The sequence below is a fragment of the Gadus chalcogrammus genome, chromosome 11, assembly GCF_026213295.1.
Source record: "Gadus chalcogrammus isolate NIFS_2021 chromosome 11, NIFS_Gcha_1.0, whole genome shotgun sequence".
Lineage (NCBI taxonomy): Eukaryota > Metazoa > Chordata > Actinopteri > Gadiformes > Gadidae > Gadus > Gadus chalcogrammus.
The window spans coordinates 16,153,715-16,176,557 of NC_079422.1; the positions used below are offsets into that span (position 1 = coordinate 16,153,715).

Genomic DNA, 22,843 nt, shown 5'->3' on the forward strand with positions numbered 1-22,843 from the left:
GGGGAAAAAAAAGTGGAAATAATCAAATTAATGAAGGGCCTTCTTTGAAAACCTCAATGAACAAGGAATGTAATTGATTTAAGTGTTCAGGGTGAACAATGCCAGTATCTGGGCAGAACGTAACAAAAAAAGCAATGTATGGCTTTGTTAGCATAGCTCAGCCTAGCTTTTCCTTCCATGAATCCAGTCAAAAACCAGCCGGTAGAGAACACTAGGTCAGGCTTGTGGGTGACGGCCGTGGCGTCAGAGTGGATGGCCTCGCCATCGTGGGTGACGCCAGGAGCGCCAGCGACAACACTTGCTTGGCCAGCTGTCGGAATATATTCCCGCCGCGCTGCGCAGCCAAATTCTTCCCCCAGCATGTGGGCAATAAGGGAGCCAGTTCCAAGTGTGACAGCCAGAGAGAGAGAGAGAGAGAGAGAGAGAGAGAGAGAGAGAGAGAGAGAGAGAGAGAGAGAGAGAGAGAGAGAAGAGAGAGAGAGAGAGAGGGAGGGAGATTTATTAGGGAGATAGTTTGATGCACACAGAGAAGCAGATGGAGAAAGCTAAGCTGATGCCTCATCTGAGAGGCGGAGACAAGCATAGTCCAATCGTCTGCCCAAACGCCAAGCACTGAAGCACTAAAATAATACTGAATTCAGGCCAATGTGCAGAGAAACATATATAGTGATATAGTGTAAAGTGCCTCTCTAATCACAGCAGACGTTTTATTGTGTTTTTCTTTTTGCTTTTGTACAACCACAGGACTAGTGCACCCCCAACGTGACTCTTATCTGTGCGTAATCTAGGATTTCACAAGCCTCCATCCCATCTCTCGCCTGCCCCCATCCGCCTTTCACCAGCCTCATCTTAAACACATTTGCCCTATTAGCCCTGTCTCACCCTTCAGGGGAGGACAGCCTTGTTTCACAGGCACTACAGCACCACTTACGGAGGTCTCCATGGAGACAGGGTTTGATTGGCAGATGAATTGGGGAGAGGCGGGCGTGGATGGTAACTTTCAGGAGGGATGAGATCTAACCTCTCCGTTTTGGTTTTACATTCTCAAGTTCTCTTTTAATTCTTGCTATTTATTAGGTCTTTCATTTATTAATTTCATCGTGTTATGCAAGGCCGTTTTAATACTCTAATAGTCTTTGCGTCACCAAGTAGAATTTCATTCTTGCTAGTAGGAATGTCATCTCAGGAGGATTTGGGATATCTATGTTTTAATTCCTACTTGTACCAATAGCAATTTGACTAGTAAGAATTAAATCCTTACTAGTAGAAAGGGAATTACAGATATCGGTCAGAATTAGTCATTATTTCCATTTCAGATATCAGCAATATCATAGTTAATTAATCTAATATTACCATCACAAATATAACTGGTAATTAATGGTAATATTATATGAATTAAGTATCATTCAGACAACCGATTAATTTGAATATATCTATAATGCTATTCAGACTATTCATAATTTGAATTTGAGATATGTGATAATATATGAAGAGACAAAATGTGATTGTTAACTGAAAAAAGTACCTTTTCCTCTGGTAACACAAAAGGTGTAACATTGAGCCAATCACAGTTAGAAGGCAGGAGACTCAGAATTCAAAAGAGTCAATAACAGTGTTCGGTCCATTCTGACTGGTTTTCATTTAGATAGCCAGTCAGAATGTGCAAAAGAAGTGCAACTTTACATAAAAATGCTGACCATCACGTACCTCTCCTATTGTTGTCAAGAAAACGTACTGCCATTCCCAAAACCCCACCAAGCCAGCCAGGCTACGCTAATTTGATCAGCATTGTATGTCAAGGTCACCCATTGCGACATTGCGACTTTGTTCTTACTAGTGAGAATTCAATTCGAATGAGTGAAGATTGTACCCTTACTACTAAGAATTCAAGTCCGCCGAGTGAAGCTAAGACCATTTAAAGCTAAAACGGCTAGCCATATATTGTGTGGTTTCTCTCCACTCCGTAGCATGGCTTTGGTTTAAAATGTTTGAATTATGCCTAGAAAGAGTTTTATCCGTGGGATATGATTGATGTCTGTCTGGCATATATTTATGAGTCTATTTTTACATCTCTGCCTGAATCTGGCTTTAAATGATATCTGTCAAAAGGGAAATTGCATTCCATCAAAGAAATCCAGCAATACAGAGATTGAAAAATGGTTTCCACGGCGACGTACGACTGACAGTTATGCGCTGAATAGCAACGACAATCACAGAGTCCACGCATGGAACGAAACATGACACCAACGACATGGACAGGACAGGGTCGTTGCTATGGTGTGTTCCCAGCCGCCCAACGGTTCCGTGTTCGATTCCCTCATGTCGGCCGCTTGCCATGTATGGGCGTTCCTGAGCGGGTACCCCATAACCCATACCTTGACAATCACTACCTCCGTCTGAATTCATTGGGAGACACTTTGACTAAATGTGTCTATAGTAGCAATGCCTAAAGTAGTAGCATTTAAAGTAGTAACGACTGATTCAGAAGGTTCTCACTGTGAAACACTTTGACTAAATGAGTTGATAGTAGTAACGTCTATAGTAGTAGGGTCTATAGTAGTACTAACGACTGATTCAGAAGGTTCTCACTGTGAGACACTTTGACTAAATGAGTTGATAGTAGTAACGTCTATAGTAGCAGGGTCTATAGTAGTACTAACGACTGAGTCAGAAGGTTCTCACTGTGAGACACTTTGACTAAATGAGTTGATAGTAGTAACACCTATAGTAGTAGGGTCTATAGTAGTACTAACGACTGAGTCAGAAGGTTCTCACTGTGAGACACTTTGACTAAATGAGTTGATAGTAGTAACGTCTATAGTAGTAGGGTCTACAGTAGTACTAACGACTGATTCAGAAGGTTCTCACTGTGAGACACTTTGACTAAATGCATCTATAGCAGTAACGTCTATAGAAGCAACGTCTATAGTAGAAGCGTTTAAAGTAGTAACGACTGAGCAGAAGGTTCTCATTGTAAGACTTGTCGGGTAGATGAAAGCCGGGGGGTTGGGGTTAGGAGGGGCTGGGTGGAGGTGTGCAGGTAGTTTTCCCTAAATACCCCGTGTTTTATGTCATGCAAGTGGTCGGGCGTACTGAGCGCGTGCAGAGCGAGTCAGGCGGCGGCGGCGCTAATGAACTGGCAGAGACATTATGCTAATGGGCGAGAGGAGCTTGTTAGGTCACCGAGGCGCCCTGGGTTAAGCCGTGACGCGGGCGAGACCCCGCACGGAGCCCCCATTGATTGAAGCTCGCGTTAGGAGGACCCAAGGTGCGGATTCAGTCAAAACCTTTGTGAATACAAAACGATATTTTGTTTATTTTTTTGGCGGAACACTTTGGCTGGTCTGTTTATTATTAATGTTGCTTTTGTGAGGGATGATAAAAGTCCATTTAGCTTTGAGTTAAGCAGGCGCCCGCGGGCCCGGGTGCTGGTGACGGTGAGTGCTCAGGTTTCACTTTGAACAGCGCGGATTGAAGGACCTGCCGTGGAGAGGGAAGGGGACTCAGTGCCCCTCCATGGAAAAGATGAATGCATTTTTATTTTCACAGTAACGAATTTGATGCAATGCTCAGCCAAACGTTTAAGTACGAAACCTTTAAGAACAGTGATGGTTCGTGAGACTCTACTCATTAGCACTGGTTTGTGTACCTTGTTCCTCTGCTGTGTGTTTTGACCGCTTTGATAGGAGTGGAAAACCGGAGGGGTTTTCACTTTTGATTAGTTATTCCCTTTATGTTGTGGATTTGCTTCACCCTTTGGTCTATTCAAGTCTGGACACAAACAGAATGAGATATCAACAACCAATTAAATTCCTCAAAACATTTTTGGACGTAGTGTCTAAAAAATATATAAAATTAAGGCTAAAATACTTTAGATCATGGGGCCAGGATAGAGGTCACGGTGTTCGCTTTCCAAGGTCCTGGGTTCGAACCCAACCACAGTCTACCTGTAGGCATCCATAAAGACGATACCCTAACCCCTACCTTCTTCTTAACGACGTCCATCTAAAATAATCCCCTGTTAGTCGCTGTAGACACAACTGCCCGCTGAATGACTAAAGGGTTGCATAGTAGTTAAAAAGATAATAGTGTTGAGAAAACGTTGGCCTGGCTTTCACACCCCGACGAGACGAGACAATGGAGAGGAAAGAAGGAGCATCCTATAAAAACACTTAAGGCCCTTGGGGTCCTTCTTTGGTCCTGCCCCGGTGCCGCAATCCTGTTTCCATGACCCCCCCCCCCCCCCCCACCAGCCCTGCCATGTGAGTAACCACACATCAGCAGTTCACTGCCTAAGCACATGCCGCCGTAAATACAGCACACAAATGAAGCCGTTAATCAAACGTTTACGGAACCTTTCACCATGTCAATATGCATTAGCCGCTGACTGATCACCATTTGTCTAATTAATCAATTCCCCACCTTCAAACTCATATGCAATTAATTCCCTGATGAGCAGGTTCACTGCACAGCGCCCCCCCCCCACCCCCCCGCGCTCGGACATAAATCTTCATCCTCTGCAGCGATCGGAGAACAGGCGGCCGGCGGTGTCAGACCGGCATGTTGGTTATTTTGTACAAAGAGATGAACAGATGGTGGAAGAATGCAAAGCTAAGGCAATCAGAAGAAAGCTCACTGGTCGATAGTGAACATTCGCACTGTGGATATCCATAGACATCACTCAAGCACCCACGCGTACACACTCCCGCCAGTGGCGGCGCCAGAAATAATTTGTTGCAGTTGCTTAACAGTTGCTGTATGAATTCAAGAGGTTGCTGGTCAAAAAAAAAAAACCTTGATCAAAACACCTGAATTTGGCAGAGACACGGCCGGGAAGACATTTTCGGCACGGGTTGGGGTGGTTGCGGTCCCGTACGAGGCAAGTTTACAGTACAGTAACAACACAGACTAATCGCACCACTGTGATTGAGTGTGATCGTATCATTTGACAGTTCAACGTGCGCTATCTTTCTCCCTCTCCCTCACACACGCACAGACATAAAGACGTAAAGACATAGAACAATATAGAGGAAGATCTTTAAGAAGGCCAACATGAAAATAGCCCAGCGGCATGTACACATTCACTGCTAGTCCAGGTGGCACTGCGGCCACACGATAACAAACAACATAGTTCAATCAACAGCCCGTCAGCAGTCCCCCAACTACAAGGTTAGCTGTCCTCAATAGTGGTGAATTGCACATCTCAGACCCACCGTCGCCACGGTACATTCCAAAGCATTCACATTAGTTGCGCGATACGTCTCAAATGTAGGCCTATGTGGAACATTAATACAATAGTTGCTATTATTGTTGATACTATTATACTTCATAATACTTCTATTAAGGGCGGATCATACCAGGCTACGATAAACCCATCCTTTGGCATGAGCCAAACCTATAATCTAGTTCTACTTCAAAACAAATCACATGGGCCCCAAGTCAATATGCTGCGACGGGCAAACTTAATAACCAAACGGCCTACCTTAAATCGATGTCTTGATCACAGGACTTCTTGCAATATTCCACTTTATCCATACGGTTTAACACACCAACCTTGCTAGCAACCATGTGATAACATTGTATTGCTAATTCAGAACTGTGTAGGCTACAATATTTTCTTCCGTTTCTTGACCTCAGCATAACCCCCCTCCGAACAACTACCAAGTCCAACACAAGTCTGGCTATTAACGAGCCCATCCTCAGCCTCGCCATCGCGAGTCGTGTTTGAACTTGATTTCTTTCGAAATAGTAAAAACTTGTCCATATTTTTTAAGCGCCAACGAGCCGGCAACGAACATCTCTGACTGATAATCTCGCCGCGAGATGTCCGCATATTTGAAATGTTATTTATTTTTCGTAAGACTATGCTATTAATGAAATTATTGTTTCATGTACATTAAATAATAATTAATTAATATTGTACATATTGCTTGGGATAGTTTGTGTTAATTGTGCGTATGTTTTTTTTTAATCTGTTCATGTCACTTACAGAGTGTGCGCATGCCCAACGCTCGGGAACTGGATTTGAACGACAGTCACGGCCCTGAAATTTTGACGCTACTCACTTATGCACTTAATCTGGTGATTCATATGACAGGATTGGTCGGTATGGTGACGGGTACCGCATTCGGCCATAGGTTTAGTTGAACTTATTTAATACCATTTTACGGAAAATGGCATTATTTCAAATATGTTGTTTGAGTTTGTCAAAAAATCAGGGGTTGCTCTGGGGTTTCTGAGCAATTGCTTGGGGTTGCTATAGCAACGGCAAGCAACCGCTTGGCGCCGCCCCTGACTCCCGCCCATGTTTACGTAAATACAAATACAATGTGTGATTTGTGTTGACTTGTCGATGAGGTCCGGTATTTACTGATCAGAATTGTTGCAGGAATAGAGAGAAAAAACTCTATTGATCAATTCCCAAATAAATAATAATCATAGAAAGAACCTCTCCACGGGAAAGAGCGGCTGTGGGTGGCCCACCAAGAGCTTTGAATAGAAGGGAATACGCTCCCAGAGCTGAGCCCCCAGACGGTTTGTTCATTACTTCAGTTCTGCTCTCCAACTGGTTGCGGGCCAGTGTGCTTTACTGGAGAGCTTTCAAACCACCTTGGTTTTGAATTTCATTGAATGAATCAAAGCAAAACCCCCCCCAAAAAAAATCAAAAACATGACGGGCATCTGCTCTCCCGTGGCCTCTGCCACCTCATCTTTCTACTTTCTCTTTTCTCTCCACCCCCACCCTCCGTGCGCCTCTCTTCTGGTGCTCCTACTCGTTCGATCGAGTGTCTCTCTGGTGGTATGGTGTTTTGGCTCGGCTCCCAGATAAGAGAGTGGTGTTGCAGCAGCAGCAGCAGCAGCAGAAACAGCCCAGGGAATGTAGAGGGAGCACTTATTACAGCCCGTGTCTCCCAATCAGGGAGGCTTCAAATCCCAATGACTGCACCCTCTACCGCACACTCTTATTCGCGAGATGCAATGCGAACGCACACACAAACACACAAACACAGGAGTGAGCGGCACCCACCCACACATACACAAGCACGCAAACACAAGCACACAAAGTGCGCGGCATAGCAAGAGATAAAGCCAGGCACACGCGCACACACACAGACACACGCACACAAATACATGCGCAAACTCACACATGCACAAAACCATCAAGACAATTACATTCACAAACCCACACGCTCACACTCTCACACACACACGCCTTATCACACACCATGCCTAGATCTCAAGGTGTCAGGAACTATAGCGCCCCAACCTTCACCTGGAGGTTAAACACTTTCTTATCTGCTTCCCAGCACCATTCATGTTTCAAACACTCACTGCCTGTACTAGGACGGAGGGAAAAGCCGTGCTGCACTCGTGCTGAAAACAGGGCAAATACTGCACGGAGCGAAAATGCAATCAACAACATAAACAAAACACAATGCAAAATCAAACCCTGAATCGTTTTGTTGCTGGGGGATGAGGAGCGTGTGGATGTATGGATGAACAGACAGATGAATCGATATGTGTATAAATGGAGAGATGGACACTTGTTTGGTGCAGTCTTACAGGTCGGTCTATAAATTACTAATCTGAAGTCTGAAGGCAGACAAGCTCAAGTCTGGGCAAACGGGGAGTTTCGCTTTCTTTCGCCTCATATTTGCTTCGACCAATCAGGTTACTGAATCGTGGATCTGTAAGCACGAAATTGTCTATTGAGAGCAAACACACACTCGGCCAGACATAGTGAACAGTAAAAGAGGGTCTTTGAGGGTTCAAATCATTTCTGTCTATACCACTGTAGTAATACACATACTAACATATTTTAGAGCTTTGTCTACTTTCACAAATCAGTTTCTCTTTGGATAAATATCTCAGAAACGCAGAACAGAAAATAATGAGTGACTCCGCCCCTTCATGACTGGTGTGTGTCGATGTTGGTGTGACTTACGGTCATGAAGCCGTCCAGTAGACCAGAGTCAGGTTTGGGTGGGGCCTGCAGTCGTTCCATGGACCACTTCTCTGTGATGGAGGCGACCTGGCTGTTCTCTGTGTTGAGGATCCTGAAGCCAGTCATGTTCACACCACTGAATCGGTAAGGCTCTACGTCGAGAGCAAACAGATCCTGCGTGGGGTGGGGAGGAACGATGAGCAGTGTAGAAGGGAGTAAAAAAAGACACACTTTGGTTTAATTAGTAGTTAATTAATAACTTCTGACCAGGTCTTTGTTAATAATAGCACAAGATGGGAAGCCTTATTAGCAGGAATTATTGGAATATTGTTAATAATGAATCAAGTAGGGAGGAAACGGAACCCAGTTGACATGAGATCACAACAGAGAGTCAAATGAAACTTGGCAGAAAATGGCTGCCATATGCAGCCTCATTTTGGCTTGGATGTAGCCTCCAACAGCGGAATTATCTTTCTCTCTGTCTCTCTCTATGTCTGTCTGTCTCTCTCTGTCTCTTTCCCTCCCTCAGGTTTGAATTATATATACTTTTCATCTGCTTGCGAAAACCAGTGGGATATTTAATTATCTTGCATAAATTGACCTACTGCTGTGAGTTGTTGTGAAATATATATATTTATATATATTATACATTTATATCAAAATAAACCAGTGGAGGATTCATTTTAACCTGAAAACAATACGTACCCACTGATAAAGAGCTTAGACAATTGGGGAACAAAATGGGCAATGGGCAGAGAGAGACAGATAGATAGCAGAAGAAGAAAGAGAGATAGAGAGCAGAGGAAGGAAGAGAGCGAGGGCAAGAGAGCGAGAGAGAGAGAGAGAGAGAGAGAGAGAGAGAGAGAGAGAGAGAGAGAGAGAGAGAGAGAGCGAGAGAGAGAGCGAGAGAGAGGGGGGGGGGGATTGATTTGTACTATTTCCTGTGGTTTACAAGAAGAAAGTGTGAAACTTCAAGAGAATGATCTAAATAATGTGCCTGGGACGATATGTGTGTGTTTGCGGTGTGTGTGATTATGTGTATATTAAAGGATTTGTAAAGAAAGAAGATATGAGTGTATTTGTGCATGCATGTGTGTTATGTTATGTGTACACACCTATTTTGCTTGTTTGCAGGGTAAATGATGCGAGTCGAAATGATGATGTGTACAAAATGATTGAGAGGGAGAATCAGATAAAGTGGAAGAGGGAGATATATATTAAGTATATGTATAGAGAATGAGAGAGAGAGAGAGAGAGAGAGAGAGAGAGAGAGAGAGAGAGAGAGAGAGAGAGAGAGAGAGAGAGAGAGAGAGAGAGAGAGAGAGAGAGAGAACGAGAGAGAAGTGTGTGGCAGTGTTTAGCCAGTGTTTAGGCAAGTGTAGTCTTCTGTAAGTCCTTAATGACATCTCAACACATGTCACACTGTATTTCAATAGAAGAGTCGTGCAACTCATAGGAAAACCAATCACTTCAAATGCCTTACTGTCGCTGCGTAACCCTTGCATGCGACTCATGTGTTCATCTTTTTATTGCTTAATCAGCAATGTTTTTCACTGAAGTATGATAACATCCTGAAGCTTTGATTAACAAATTGAACTTAAAACACCCTGGCTGACCGAGAGGATGGCGTTGTGAACGGCGACCGAACATCAGATGCCACGCCGGGAGGAGAAAATAAAAACAGAAAATAAAAGATGGCTTGTGTAGGGAATCAAAGATTGAGGCGCGTCTCAGGCTGGCTTCTCGGGGAACGACAACACGTCTCCACAGTGGGTATGGAGATTAGAGCAGCGGCTGATGAAAAAGTCTGTGTGCTGCAGAAACACAGAGCAGGACTCCCATACACTTACCAGTGTGGTGAAGATAAAGTGATAATACTCTGTCATCATTCCCATGGCAAGAGCCTGTGTGAAAGAGAGAGGGAGGGAGAAGGAGAGGACAAGAGAGAGAGACAGAGGGAAAGACGGGGGGAGGAAATAAAAGAAGAAAGATGGGAGAGTGAGCGACCAGTAATTGAAAGGGGGTTTGATAAAAGATGGCACAGCAGTGGACAGTGAGGTTATGCATCTTTACGACGGCCCATAATGTGTTTTTTCTTTCTTGCTTATGCCGTTGTATGCGTCCCTCTTTGTGTCTGTGTGCCTGTGTGTGTGTGAGAGTGTGTACCTAGGAGAAAAAGGCATTTTTATCAAGCCACCCACCCAGCTATCCTCCATCAAGCAACATAATTTGTTTTCTATGCGACTTTTCGATAACGGTAAAGTAATGCCATTCTATTTAGAAATACGAAGCCAGACCCATATTTTGATCTATCATCAGCTAGCGTTCGTGTGTGTGTGTGTGTGTGTGTGCTGTGTTTCCGTGTGTATACAAGTGCGCCCCTGTGTATGTGTGTGTGTGTGTGAGAGGGATGGCTGGCTGGCTGCGTGCCACCCCTATTTAGGCTCCGTAGTGCTGTTGTCAAAACCAGATGGGCCCGGAGCACCCGGCTGAGCCCCGGCCCGCTGTTCCGCGGCCGCGCTTCAGCCATTATGAATCACAGATTAGGAGTGGTGGCTGGGCCAACGGACAGGATGGGTAACCAGGGGCAAACCAACGGCCACTGTCCCTGTGTATACCCAGCCAAGGTGTCAGGTGGACACTGCACTATATACTGGGGGAGCGGAAAACAAATTGCAGATTCCATTTTCGGGAGAGATTCGCCATTATAAGTGCGCTGCTGTTTATAGCTAATTGTGTCGTGTCCGTAATAAAACACCAAAAAAGGCCATGTTTACCTTTTTTCGTAGGCACCAGAACATCTTTATAGTACATTGCTCTTAAAGTGCTTTCTGGGTGTACGACAAAATGTAATTTAATATATGTGTATGTTTAACTGGGTCTGTGTTGAAAAAAATGTCATGGCCAAATGGGGGAAGAAGGATCCATTTGTTTCAATGAAGGGTTGAGGAGGGAGGGCATCCTCCAAGACTCTGCACCAACGGGTATGAATAATTTTGAATCCTATAATGTGACACACACCACTGATATGTGGTGTGTGTCACATTATAGGAATATCAGAGCAAGACTGTCTGTCATTACCTCCGATTAGCCACGGAGTCTTCAGACGTTACTAATGATGGCAGTCCTGACCTTCCCCCAGCCATCCCCCTGCTCTGGGATGGATTAAACACCCTGTGAGGGTGGCAAAGCGCTGGGCTGAATCATGTTGTCTTTAATATTTGATCATTCCGGCGACGAGGAGGAATATGTAGCGTGGGTTCAAGCCTTTCAAAATCAAGCCGCTTAATTCCCGTCTCACGTTAGATGACCTCATCCCATCGTTTGGAGATAAAGCGTGACAGCATCCTCGTCGCTTTGATGGAGCGTATGACATCATCGCATCGATTTTGAAACGATGAGATGATGTCATCGTTTCTGTCGGCATTGGCGTTAGGACAAGCATACATTCAGGCAGGCAGCCACACACACACACACACACACACACACACACACACACACACACACACACACACACACACACACACACACACACACACACACACACACACACACACACACAAACACACAAACACATGCATGTGAACGAACACCCATATCTACCTGTTTCAGGATCCCTGCGACCATTTCATGGCCGCAGTCGAAGATGATGTGGAACTCCTTCCCCCGCTTCATCTCCTTCAGCAGGGGTTTGGCGTCCTTTGAGTCCGTGGGCAGCTGTCGTATCTTTAGTCGGATGTTGTATCGAGACGGGGCCTTGATGAGCTCTTGTAGTCGAATCAGCCCTGTAACAGAAAATAAATTATGACGGGTGAAAAACTGAAAAAAAGAAAAAAGAAAACAGTGTGGACTCAACAAGTTTCTCCAGAATAAAAATGACTCACGCTTCTCGGGCTGAGCTCCCCATTCATTTAGCAGATTGAAGATATGGAAGCTGAAGAAATATGTTTCGTGTGCGTTTCAAATTAATTCCACTTGTGTTTCCGTTTTCCTTAACCACCCACAGCCTGGCTCATATTCCCAGCTCTTTTTCTATCCACAGATCAACACGTCTCTCTCTCTGTCTCTCTCTTTCTCTCTCCCCCCGTTTCCTTTAGTACATTTTATTATATTTTCTCTTTCTCTCTCCCCCCTGCGGCTACGAATTTCCCTGCCTGGCTGCTTCATCTGCAGACCCTACTCATATACAATATGCATATTATCGCCCGCAAAACGCAAGCGGAAATGATCATATATCAATTCCATAAATAGTCATAGATCAATGTTTGGCCTGACATTCACCCTTCAACTTTCATACATCCATCATTCATTTGATCTCAGTGATTTGACGGTCTGTATTGATCTTCGTTATTGACTTCCGAAAGCCAATCAGTCACACGGAGGGAATTAGTGTAGTGGATCTTGCCGGCACAATTGAACAGGATCCCAAGCACAAATACGCCTGATAGATGTGCTGATATCCGGTAAATACATCTCTTCTCCTCCTTATTGATAGCTGGATCGATACACACTGCCTCCTTGACGTAGCTGGAATATCACTGAGCAGGTAACACAAAGCTTCCAGCACCGCTGGCATCTCTCTCTCTCTCTCTCTCTCTCTCTCTCTCTCTCTCTCTCTCTCTCTCTCTCTCTCTCTCTCTCTCTCCCCATGTATCTTTTTACCTACTACAGTCCCCAGCTGTTTGGCCCAACGTGTAATTTGTTTACTTCCTGTTTCCAGACGAGTGCACCTCACCGCACGACACCAGCTCACAGCTTCTGCCAGGTAGCAGGCCCATGGTGAGCTGAGAGCGGGACTCCTGGCCCAAAGCAACCATAAATACATGAAAACATCCCAAACCTGCACCCCCCCCCCAAAGACACACACAGACACACACGCTCTTCAAAACACATGGTGTCTTGGGAGGTGCATGGGTACGTTCGTGTGTCTGTATGGAAGTGTGTGTTTGTTTGTGCTGGAGTCTGTGCGTGTGTGTGTGTGTGTGTGTGTGTGTGTGTGTGTGTGTGTGTGTGTGTGTGTGTGTGTGTGTGTGTGTGTGTGTGTGTGTGTGTGTGTGTGTGTGTGTGTGTGTGTGTGTGTGTGTGTGTGCGCGCATGTGAATAACCGTTATTCACAGACACGCTTGTTTATGGGTGCAGGTGGGGCTTGGTGATGTCTGCGTTTGCTGGGATGTTTCAGGCGTACGCTCAGCGTTGCGTGCCGCTGTCGGAGGGTAAACCTACGGCCTTCTCCTCCGGAGTTGCAATCTCCGCTCCACGCTTAGTTAGTTAACATCGATAAAGCAACCTGACACCTGTGACTGGCCCACTCACTCATCATGATCACACATCTCTCTCTCTCTCTCTCTCTCTCTCTCTCTCTCTCTCTCTCTCTCTCTCTCTCTCTCTCTCTCTCCCACCCTGCCTTCACCACTCACTCCTCTGCTGCCATTCTGCATGGGTGATTCCCCCCCACTACATTCCCCTCTCGCTACAGGCTACACGCCGGAATTCAATAAGGTAGCGTGGGATTTGGGGGGGGGGGGGGGGTGGGCGTTGTGTGAGATCCCAATTGCCAGAAGAGAAGGAGGTCGGGGGGGGGGGGGGGGGTTGTCAGTTTTGATCAGCGGTGAAAGTGTTTAATGGCAGGCGACCGCTCCAGGATCCATATTTAACTCCACATGAATATTTCATCTGCTCTAAGCATTTCTTAGAGGGGGGCTCGTCTGGGGGTCTCCTGAGCGGAGCGAGAGCAGAACCTACTGCCTGTGATAAATATCCTGGAGAGGGGAAACAGCTTCTCCGGCATTAACCCGCCCCTTCTCCTCCTCCACCTCCTCCACCTCCTCCACCTCCTCCCCCTCCCCCTCCTCCTCCATGGCCCGCCGCCGTTACCGACGACGACGGGCATGAGCGGAGCGGTGCTCTGACTGCGGCGAGGCCGCTCCATCATCGGTGTCGCCGCTGACACTAATGCGATTTCCCCCCGGCCGGCCCGTCCCTGCGCGGCGAGAGGGGGGTTTAACGGCTCGTGAGTCGCCCTGCGGCAGATGCTCTGGCGGGGGGACAAAGGTTATATGATTCCACCCCCATCCCCAGCCCCCCACACCCTCTCCCCCCCCCCCAGCATCCCCTACTTCATGCCTCTCTATTTGTATATTTATACATTCGTTCTTTATTCATTTGTTTATTTGTAAGTTCAAATGGGGCTCAGGATGCACGTTGATAGAGGGCCCAGCCTCGGAAAGATACAGAAACATAACAAATATTTTTCTTTGGGTTTAATATTCTGACTACGTTTCCTGCTTGGCAGATCAATCAGCGTTTTTCCTCGAGCCGTTTCGATGAGACACTGAGGCAACGTTGAGTTGTTTACACACCTCATCGCACGTCATCACACATCATCCTCTGTTGCTGAGCACGGCCTGCATTCACATCCAACCGCGGAACGTGTGAAGAGGCGAGACGCGAGTTTCGAGTGAATCCGAAAATAATCACAAGGTCCGAAAATAACTGTCCACTGCTGTGCCATAAATAATCAAGGTTTTCTGTCGTGAGGTTTCACTAAGCCAGTTACAATTCACCACATCATGTCTTTATAACACAATTGATGTACATTTTTTTGTTATGAATCACTGAGATTCCTTATAATAAATTAAAATCTGTGAGGTTTTAGAGAAGTGTGGAGTATGGAGGAAAGAACGTAACTATTACAATCAACTCCTCCAATGCGTCCCCATATCTAACCCACAACAGGGCAACAAGTAAGGGATTATAGTAACAGCGTTTCAGTCTGTACGTGCAAGTGTGTTGATATATCGAAATATATATATATATATATATATATATATATATATATATATATAGTGCACTATACCCGTACATGCAACATGACATCCAATAAACGATCACCTGGCTTGCATTAGCTCAACCCACCCCAGCAGAAATGATGAACTGAAAGGATGGCCCGGCCAGCCACTCTCGAAACAATCTGTTGAGTGGCGGTGGAGCATATGATGGGAGTGGGACGGCTGGGGTACACCACTCGCTCATCAATTGGAAGCAGATTACTAGAGGGTCCCGCGACCGCCAGTACTTACTCTGCAGAAGCTCAATTACAGCTTCTCAAGTACACTGAAAAGACACCGCGGTGTGTACAAACACTAGGTCGTATATGTTACCTTAATAGGACTTGTGTAGTTTAAAGAAGGCAGAGTCTTTCACCGAAGGAAAATCTCTACTCCCTACACTATATTGGAGTCTTACCGGCATTATCTAGTGAGGTTGATGTGAGATATACTGCTGTGCACCTTTACTCAAAACACAATAATACTTGTGATTTAGGAATTGGTATCTAAGTATCTATTTAGCGCAGCACAATTAGGATTTTTGAATTGTAACATTGGTTGAGAAAGCTTCTCAAAAAGGGTTAAAAAAGAGACTATTAGGATCAGCGTGTCAACGAGAAGCGACTGGGGTGATCGGAGCCCACGGCGGATGAGGTGGAGACGCTCTGGGGGCTCGATCCTAAGGATGGCATCAGGAGGCGGTTGCCATGGGAACCCTGCCATGAACTGCTCATTTAGGCTAGCTCGTCTCCTCGCCGCGCCATAACTCTAAAAATAAGACGTAAATGTGTCATGGCTTGTTGTGTCGTGAGGTGATTGGAGTGTTCGTCTGGTGTTCCCAGTCTGCACACACGCGTGCCCGGCCCCTCCCTCGTGACCTCATCAGACATCCCGGCGGCTGAAGTAAAGCGATGTGGAAGAAGCGGCGTATGGATTGTTGTCCACGCCTGTGGAGCTCTGCAGCAGAACTGGGGTTTCTCTATCTGTTTGTGTCATTATAAAGTTGAGCTGTCATAGAAGTCCCATTATGGTTATCGAGTTGATCGTCTTCTCCCTTGGTGGTCGGAGGTATAGCATGACGGGAGGCGCAGTGTCTCAGCCTTTTTCTCGTAGGCTACCTATCTCATATTTCTCCTGTTGTCGTGTATCTCCCTCTCGTTGTGTTATCTGTTGGTTTTTTTGTTCTTTTGTGTGTGTGTGTGTTTTTTTTTTTTTTTAAAGGAAATGGGGTTTAACATCGGCAACAGTGTCGTATAATGACAAGTTGTGGGATTTACCCGTGGGAATTATACAATAACATGAGCGTTACGCTACACGGGGCTCTCGGATCTGCTGCCCAAGCATGCTGCCCTGCCAAAACGAAATGGAAAATCATGCGCTTCGAGCCGTTTCACAAAATACAATTGTTTGAGGACAGATGGGGGAGGGCTGGGGAGGCTCCATCGTCACAGCTCCTTTCCGGAGGCCCCGGAGATGTTTTCTATCCCTCGCTGTCCAACACCACAGTCATCTCCACCCCTCTACACCCGGGTCACCATTGTTAACAACCCCTCGTTTACAATGGTGACCCCGTTGGAGCTGTTTGAGGGTCAACGGCGAAATCTCATTTCCTTCCTCAAAGACAGGAAATCAAGTCTCTATTAACCCCCATTGTGAACCAGCTATGTCCACTTCACACCTTAATTGTACGGGGTGCTAGGTTCAGCCTGCAAATCAATTGGCTGCTCGGAGCAGCCTACGCTACTGCATAAACCCATGTCATCAAAACACACGCCTGTGGATATGTGGGAGTCTCACATACACATGTATTCATTCCAAAGAAATACAATCCTTTTAAAAAACACTAAAAAGACACGTTGTTCAAGGTTCTGCCTAAATTAAGATTGCAAACACAAAAACATAATCTTTGGGAAACACAGTATGAGTTGGAATGTGTAATTAATATAGTCGTACGTTTATTTTTTCCAGCTCCTTCCTCTCCTCAATTACTTTAAAACGCATCCAGTGGGAATTTCCACATTCTATGATTTTATCATCATTAGTGGTTATACTACTGGACGCAGATGAATATATTAACATTGTCTCTCCCCGCTGTTTTCTTGCTTGCCATGCATATTCATCGGGAGGAACCACCATATGTAGCTAACGTAAATCCACCATATGCCTCTGCTGCAGTGTGACATGTTCAGTAGGGCTCCTTAAAATGAGAGCATCATCTGCCCTGAACACTGAATATATCAAACACAGACAATACACTGCAGAGGGTGAGTGTGTGCCAGAACAGGCCCTAAGTGTGTGTAAGCATGTGTCTGTGCAGGCATGCATGTGTCTGTATCTATCTGTATGCATGCACGCATGTCTTTGCATATATCAACGCATGTGTGTATGTGTGTGTCTGTTTGTATGTGTACATTCATGTATGTGTATACATGCACATGCGTCTGTATGCGTGTCCATGTGCGCGCCCTGGCATGTGTGCATGTCTGTGCACTGTGCATGTGCGCAGCCACGTGTGTGTGTGTGTGTGTGTGTGTGTGTGTGTGTGTGTGTGTGTGTGTGTGTGTGTGTGTGTGTGTGTGTGTGTGTGTGTGTGTGTGTGTGTGTGTGTGTGTATGCGTGTCCATGTGCGCGCCCTGGCATGTGTGTGTACACACAAGCATGTGTGCATGTCTGTGCACTGTGCATGTGCGCAGCCACGTGTGTGTGTGTGTGTGTGTGTGTGTGTGTGTGTGTGTGTGTGTGTGTGTGTGTGTGTGTGTGTGTGTGTGTGTGTGTGTGTGTGTGTGTGTTCATGTGTGTGTGTGTGTGTGTGTGTGTGTGTGTGTGTGTGTGTGTGCGTGCCAGTGTCTAGGTGTGTGCTGCACCGAGCTTGGGGACACCTGGCAGAGCTCTGCGCAGGCTGCTGCCCCCCCCGACCCCCGGCATATGGCTCATGTACCGGTCCTGCTGGGTCGCTTGCCGCATGCTGTCCTGACAGAGGGACGTGGGAAGGGGGGGCGAGGTGGTGGCGGGTGGAAGGGGGAGGAAGTTACACTACACTAGCTCCACCAAGGTCTTTCTCCCTCCTCTGATGCACATTAAATGTATCTTCCATTATGGCCTTGTAATCCAGGCCAGGTGTTTCAATTCATGGAACGGCTGGCTTTCTTTACGACCCGAGTACATTCGTCGCGTATATGGCGACATAAAAAAATATCTTTGGATGTAACGCAGCTAGTGATTGAGCGCCAACGAGTACGAGAGAGAGTTGGTCTCACTTCTTAAAGGGCAGGGTGTAGGTGGGAGAGCCCTCGGGGCTGTAGCAGCATTTTTTTAAATACTCTAACTTGATTGGTGGATAACGTTCCAAATTTGTACATTATGTTCCAGCAATGGGACAACTCTGCTTTTAAATAGTTCTGAATCAATGCGCTTCACGTCCAACATTAAAAGAAGGTAGGCAACCTCTGCTCCGCCTCGGCCGGTTCACCCCTCCCCCCACCATCGTACATTATTTTCAACATACAGTGGTTTGTTCCGCACGTGCGTGTCCTCGCAGCCTTACCGGTGCTGTCGTCGTAGACCACTGTGACGGTCTTCCACTTGAAGAAGTGGACCAGGTCCAGGATGGCCCGGCTGAGCGAGGAGAAGTCCGGGAAGAGGCTGACGTAGAACACATCCCGGTTGTCTGACACCTGGTGCTTCCACTTTGTCTGGATGTGGGGCACCCCCAGGGCGTTGCAGATGGACTGGACCGCGTTGGCCGACGAACTGTGAGAAGGACCAAAGATGGCCGCCACCCCTAAAGACAGCTGATCGCAGGCTGAAGGAAATAAAAATGTTGGTCATTGTTTAGTACAGATGTGGCTTCCACATGGGCTACAATGTTTTTAAGGTGAATACAAATCATTTATCTTCTTAGTTTTATCTTCATTGTATGTGTTCCATGTGTGATTACATTTGGTGTTTTTGTAAATGAATAAAACAACACATCATGCATTTGACGCGAAAATGTAATCAATTATTTGTCAACAGATATTGTATACTCATTTTAGTCATTCATGAAGTTGAAACATCACATATTCTGCGTAAGATAATTAAAAAAAAATCATATTTGTTTTTCTTGGATGTATCTGAGAATAAATTTAAGACATTATGCTCTGGTAACATTTGATTGACATTTAATGTGATCTATTCCATTTAATAGTAGATTTACTTCACTTATCAGTCAAATTAAGTTTTGCCATGAAATATGAATCGACAATTACAGGCAAAAGAGAAATAAAAAAATGCAGTCAATTTCAGGTTGTCTCACACAGTTGTTCCAAAAATACAGCCAGACGATGGCCCGTCATAACTCATATTCCCTGTTTCTGTGCCCTCTAGCTCACTCATTTGATATCTGGGAGTTGCCTAAATCACTGGGACATGGTGTAATGGCCCATAATTGATAAGAGACTCGAAATGTCAGCCTGATGCATCCACAAAAATGATCGCTTATAGCACTTTATAGGCTGTCTCCAGGGGCCAAACAGGTCTTTGAATTACCGCCACTGAGTCATTACCTGAAACCAATCAATTTGCTCTGTTTACATTCAAAGTGCCTCGCAGTCTCTCCCTCGTCTGATTATAATTGTTCCAATCTTAGCCACCACAGCTCACAGCTCACAAACAAGGGACGCATTTGCATTGTAAAGCAGGCGGGTTCGTAACAGGCAGCCCAACCGCGACGCAGCGGCAGAACTACACACGCACACACACTCATCAGAGCCCCACCTTTCCTGGAGGCCTCAAAGCTGTCGTAGATGTTTATCCTCTGGATGTCGTACGTGAGGGTGGTGTTGGGGAGGAGGGTTCGGTTCCTGTTGATTGTGTTCAACGCAAATTTAAAGGCTAGCTCCTCTGCACCTGACGGCGCACTCTCCACGGACTCAAATATACCACCTGTAAGGGAGAGAGAGAGGGAGGGAGAGAGAGAGAGAGGGAGGGAGACCATAGTTGAGTCATGAGAATCCAACGTTTGTTTGATGGAATCAGGCGGTTAAACATCTCTGCGATCCTTCTGCTTAGAGCCGAACAGCCCCAGTCTCAACTATGTAGTGCAATCGCTCTGTATGAAAGCCTCTCGATTTGAAGGTACAACAAGAGAGCGACTTTCATATATTTGTACTCCCATCCATGGTGGGCCTCATATGGGACAAACCCGTGCATCAGAAATGTGATCCATGGATGTTACAGTAATACAAAACACTCTAGCAGCAAATCTCTTAAGAACAACGTACAGAGAGTCAAAGCGGTGTGGGCTCCACATCTCCGGCTCTCCAGTGAATACTTTTGGCAGACGGCAGCGAGAATAGAGAGGAAACCGGGACAGTTGATGTTGTGAATGTGTGCGCATCCGTGTGGGTGTTTGTAATGTGTGTATGGTTGTACAATATGTGTGTGTGTGCGTGCGTGGGGTTGCATTGTGTCTGTGTGTTTTTGGTTGGTGTGTGTGTGTGTGTGTGTGTGTGTGTGTGTGTGTGTGTGTGTGTGTGTGTGTGTGTGTGTGTGTGTGTGTGTGTGTGTGTGTGTGTGTGTGTGTGTGTGTGTGTGTGTGTGTGTGTTTGGTGGGCATGTGTGTGCATGTGCGTGTGCGTGTGTGTGTGTGTGTGTGGCTTGGGTGAATGGTTTGGAGGGTGGGTGGGGGTGGTTCTTAGATCAATGCGTTCAGATTGGCCAGTGGATCAATCACTCACGCCCTTGGGGAGCGCTGGAGCGCAGCAGTGAGAGATTGAAGTGTTTTGTTTGGGTTGGCCCTATTGGCCGGCCCCTGCTGGCTCAGTGTCGACTCACTTCCTTTATTTACTCCTAGTGCACTAGTCCAGAGCACTCTAATGGTCTGCTCCAAGTCGACAAACAATCTATACACGCCGCAGCCCAAAAGCTAGTCCTCAGATCACCAGAGATTTTCGGGAAAAAGATACAAACGTACCATAAATCTTGCATTGAAGTCTGGGCACATGCCGCAACGCAGCGGCAACACGGAAATTATAATCATCTGTTGTGCGGCGTTAATAATTTGGCTCAAGTATTGTATAGACCAGTCATAAAAAACACTAACAACAACAAGACAACAACAGCAGTAAGACAGTTGGAGCACCGTGGACGGCAGCCACAGGAGAAGCAGAGCAAGAAGAAGATTATTTTTTAAACTTTTTTTTTCATTAGTATTCATCTCATGAGAGATCCCTACTTTGCATGCAATAATGAGTTTGAAGGAATTAATAAGCATCAGTTAAGCAGGATGTATTATAATTGGAAGCTGAGTGCTCAGAAACGCTTCCGTTCACACGCAAGGAAGCGGTGTTTCCTGCTGTGAATGTCTACTCGGGCTCCATGGGAACGAATAAATAAAGACGAATGCAGAGGACGGAGGAATTAGAGTGGACGTTAAACTCCCGTCTAGCATGGTGAGAGTTGTTCCTGAGTAGGGAATATTAAAGTCGGAGGTTTGTTTATGAGCAACTTGTGACAGCGAACGCTACGGGCTGTACTGCCCGGGAGAGGAGGCAGCGGTGGGGGACATGTTATCAGGGAGATGGCTATCATGACATGGAACTGTGAAGATTGGGCAATTTAAATACATCCAATTATTCACAATTGGTGTAGACCTCCCAAAAACAACAACAGGTTTTTGGTTGTTTATTGCAGCTACCTTTATTTTCTGCAGTCAAAATGAATACAATTGACTAACTAATAGCATGTGGCATATAGAAGACAATCTTGATAAAAGGCATGTTGCCGGGTCCAAAACAGTAGCAATTTCACTATTAGCTTTCACTCCATTTATTGTTCTAATATAGCATTAGAAACATTTGTGTTATTGTAGTAGCAAACACTGCAAATATTCTTTCCTGTGAAGACATATAAATCTCGGGTCTCTTTTAGTTACTCACAAAGGCATTCTAAAGATGCTGTGTTGTTCCTCCCCAGAGAGTGAACCATTCTGTAAAGTAGTCTTCCATCACTCAGCTCTCGAGTTACAAGGGATCGGAATGATTGACAAGTGCTGTCAAGCATTGCTGTATTGGGTCCCAAGTGACAATAAAGAACACACACACGTACACTCACACAAACACGCCCACACTCACACGCAGACACACGCACACACAGACAGACAAACACAGAAAAACATACAAACACACACACACACGCACACACACACACACACACACACACACACACACACACACACACACACACACACACACACACACACACACAGAGCCATACACACAGACAGACAAACACACACACACACACACACATACAAATACACACACACACTAATCCATTAAGGTTCCTCTCTGAACCATTCCGTAAACATGAGGTCTTTAAAGTCGAAAGCTTTGTCTTAATCAGACCATCCATCCCACTCCTCACACATTCTAATCAATGGCCACCGGGATTTATTAATTATAACGTGGATTCCAACGTTGCGATCTATGAGATTGACAAGAAACGGAAGAACAACAACACCGGACCAGCTATTACAAAAGAAGCATGGGGCACTGTCGACACCACTTTGTGAATATTGAGCACAATTTGAGGTTCCCCAAAAGTTAAAGCCTAATCCTATTCCAACCTTGGAATGAAAGCTCTCGCTGGGTTTTGGTGAAAAAAATCTTTCAGAAGGAACAAGGTTTTGTTTGGTTTTTATAGGAAATCAATATGTCCACTTAAAAGGCTTTACCCCCCTTTGCCGACCGAATGTCCTTCAGTAAATGACAAGTACTTATGTTGTTTGTTCGACAAGAAAATATGCCCTTCCAAACAATAAAAACAGGAAAGGGGAAAGCAGTCGTATAATTTAGTTTCATATTTTAAATTGGAAAGGTGCAGAGCTGGATCTTAATCACTCAGCGTTGCTGCTTATTCACGGTTTTAACTAAACACCAAAGGCCAGAATAACACCACTGTTTGTGGACGCTGAATTACCAAAATTGTCCAACACAAGGAGGTCTTTAGTGCTCCGACAGATACTCCCGAGGAGTTCGCCAGCAATGTATCAGCTTAATCCTCCTCCATGAAGTGCTTCTTGTCTAATCCC

The 22,843-nt window shown here is 45.6% G+C and overlaps 1 protein-coding gene across 1 annotated transcript in view; it reads right to left on the bottom strand.

Moving 5' to 3' along the window:
- Nucleotides 1-22,843, bottom strand: part of grik2 (glutamate receptor, ionotropic, kainate 2) — a 121,939-nt gene that overhangs the window by 67,522 nt on the left and 31,574 nt on the right. Inside the window, exons 2-6 of the mRNA XM_056602570.1 lie at nucleotides 19,528-19,695; nucleotides 18,317-18,574; nucleotides 11,549-11,730; nucleotides 9,796-9,849; nucleotides 7,946-8,119 (exon numbers count right to left, since the gene is read on the bottom strand). Coding sequence (XP_056458545.1) covers nucleotides 7,946-8,119; nucleotides 9,796-9,849; nucleotides 11,549-11,730; nucleotides 18,317-18,574; nucleotides 19,528-19,695 — 836 coding nt within the window. The remainder of the gene's footprint in view (nucleotides 1-7,945; nucleotides 8,120-9,795; nucleotides 9,850-11,548; nucleotides 11,731-18,316; nucleotides 18,575-19,527; nucleotides 19,696-22,843) is intronic.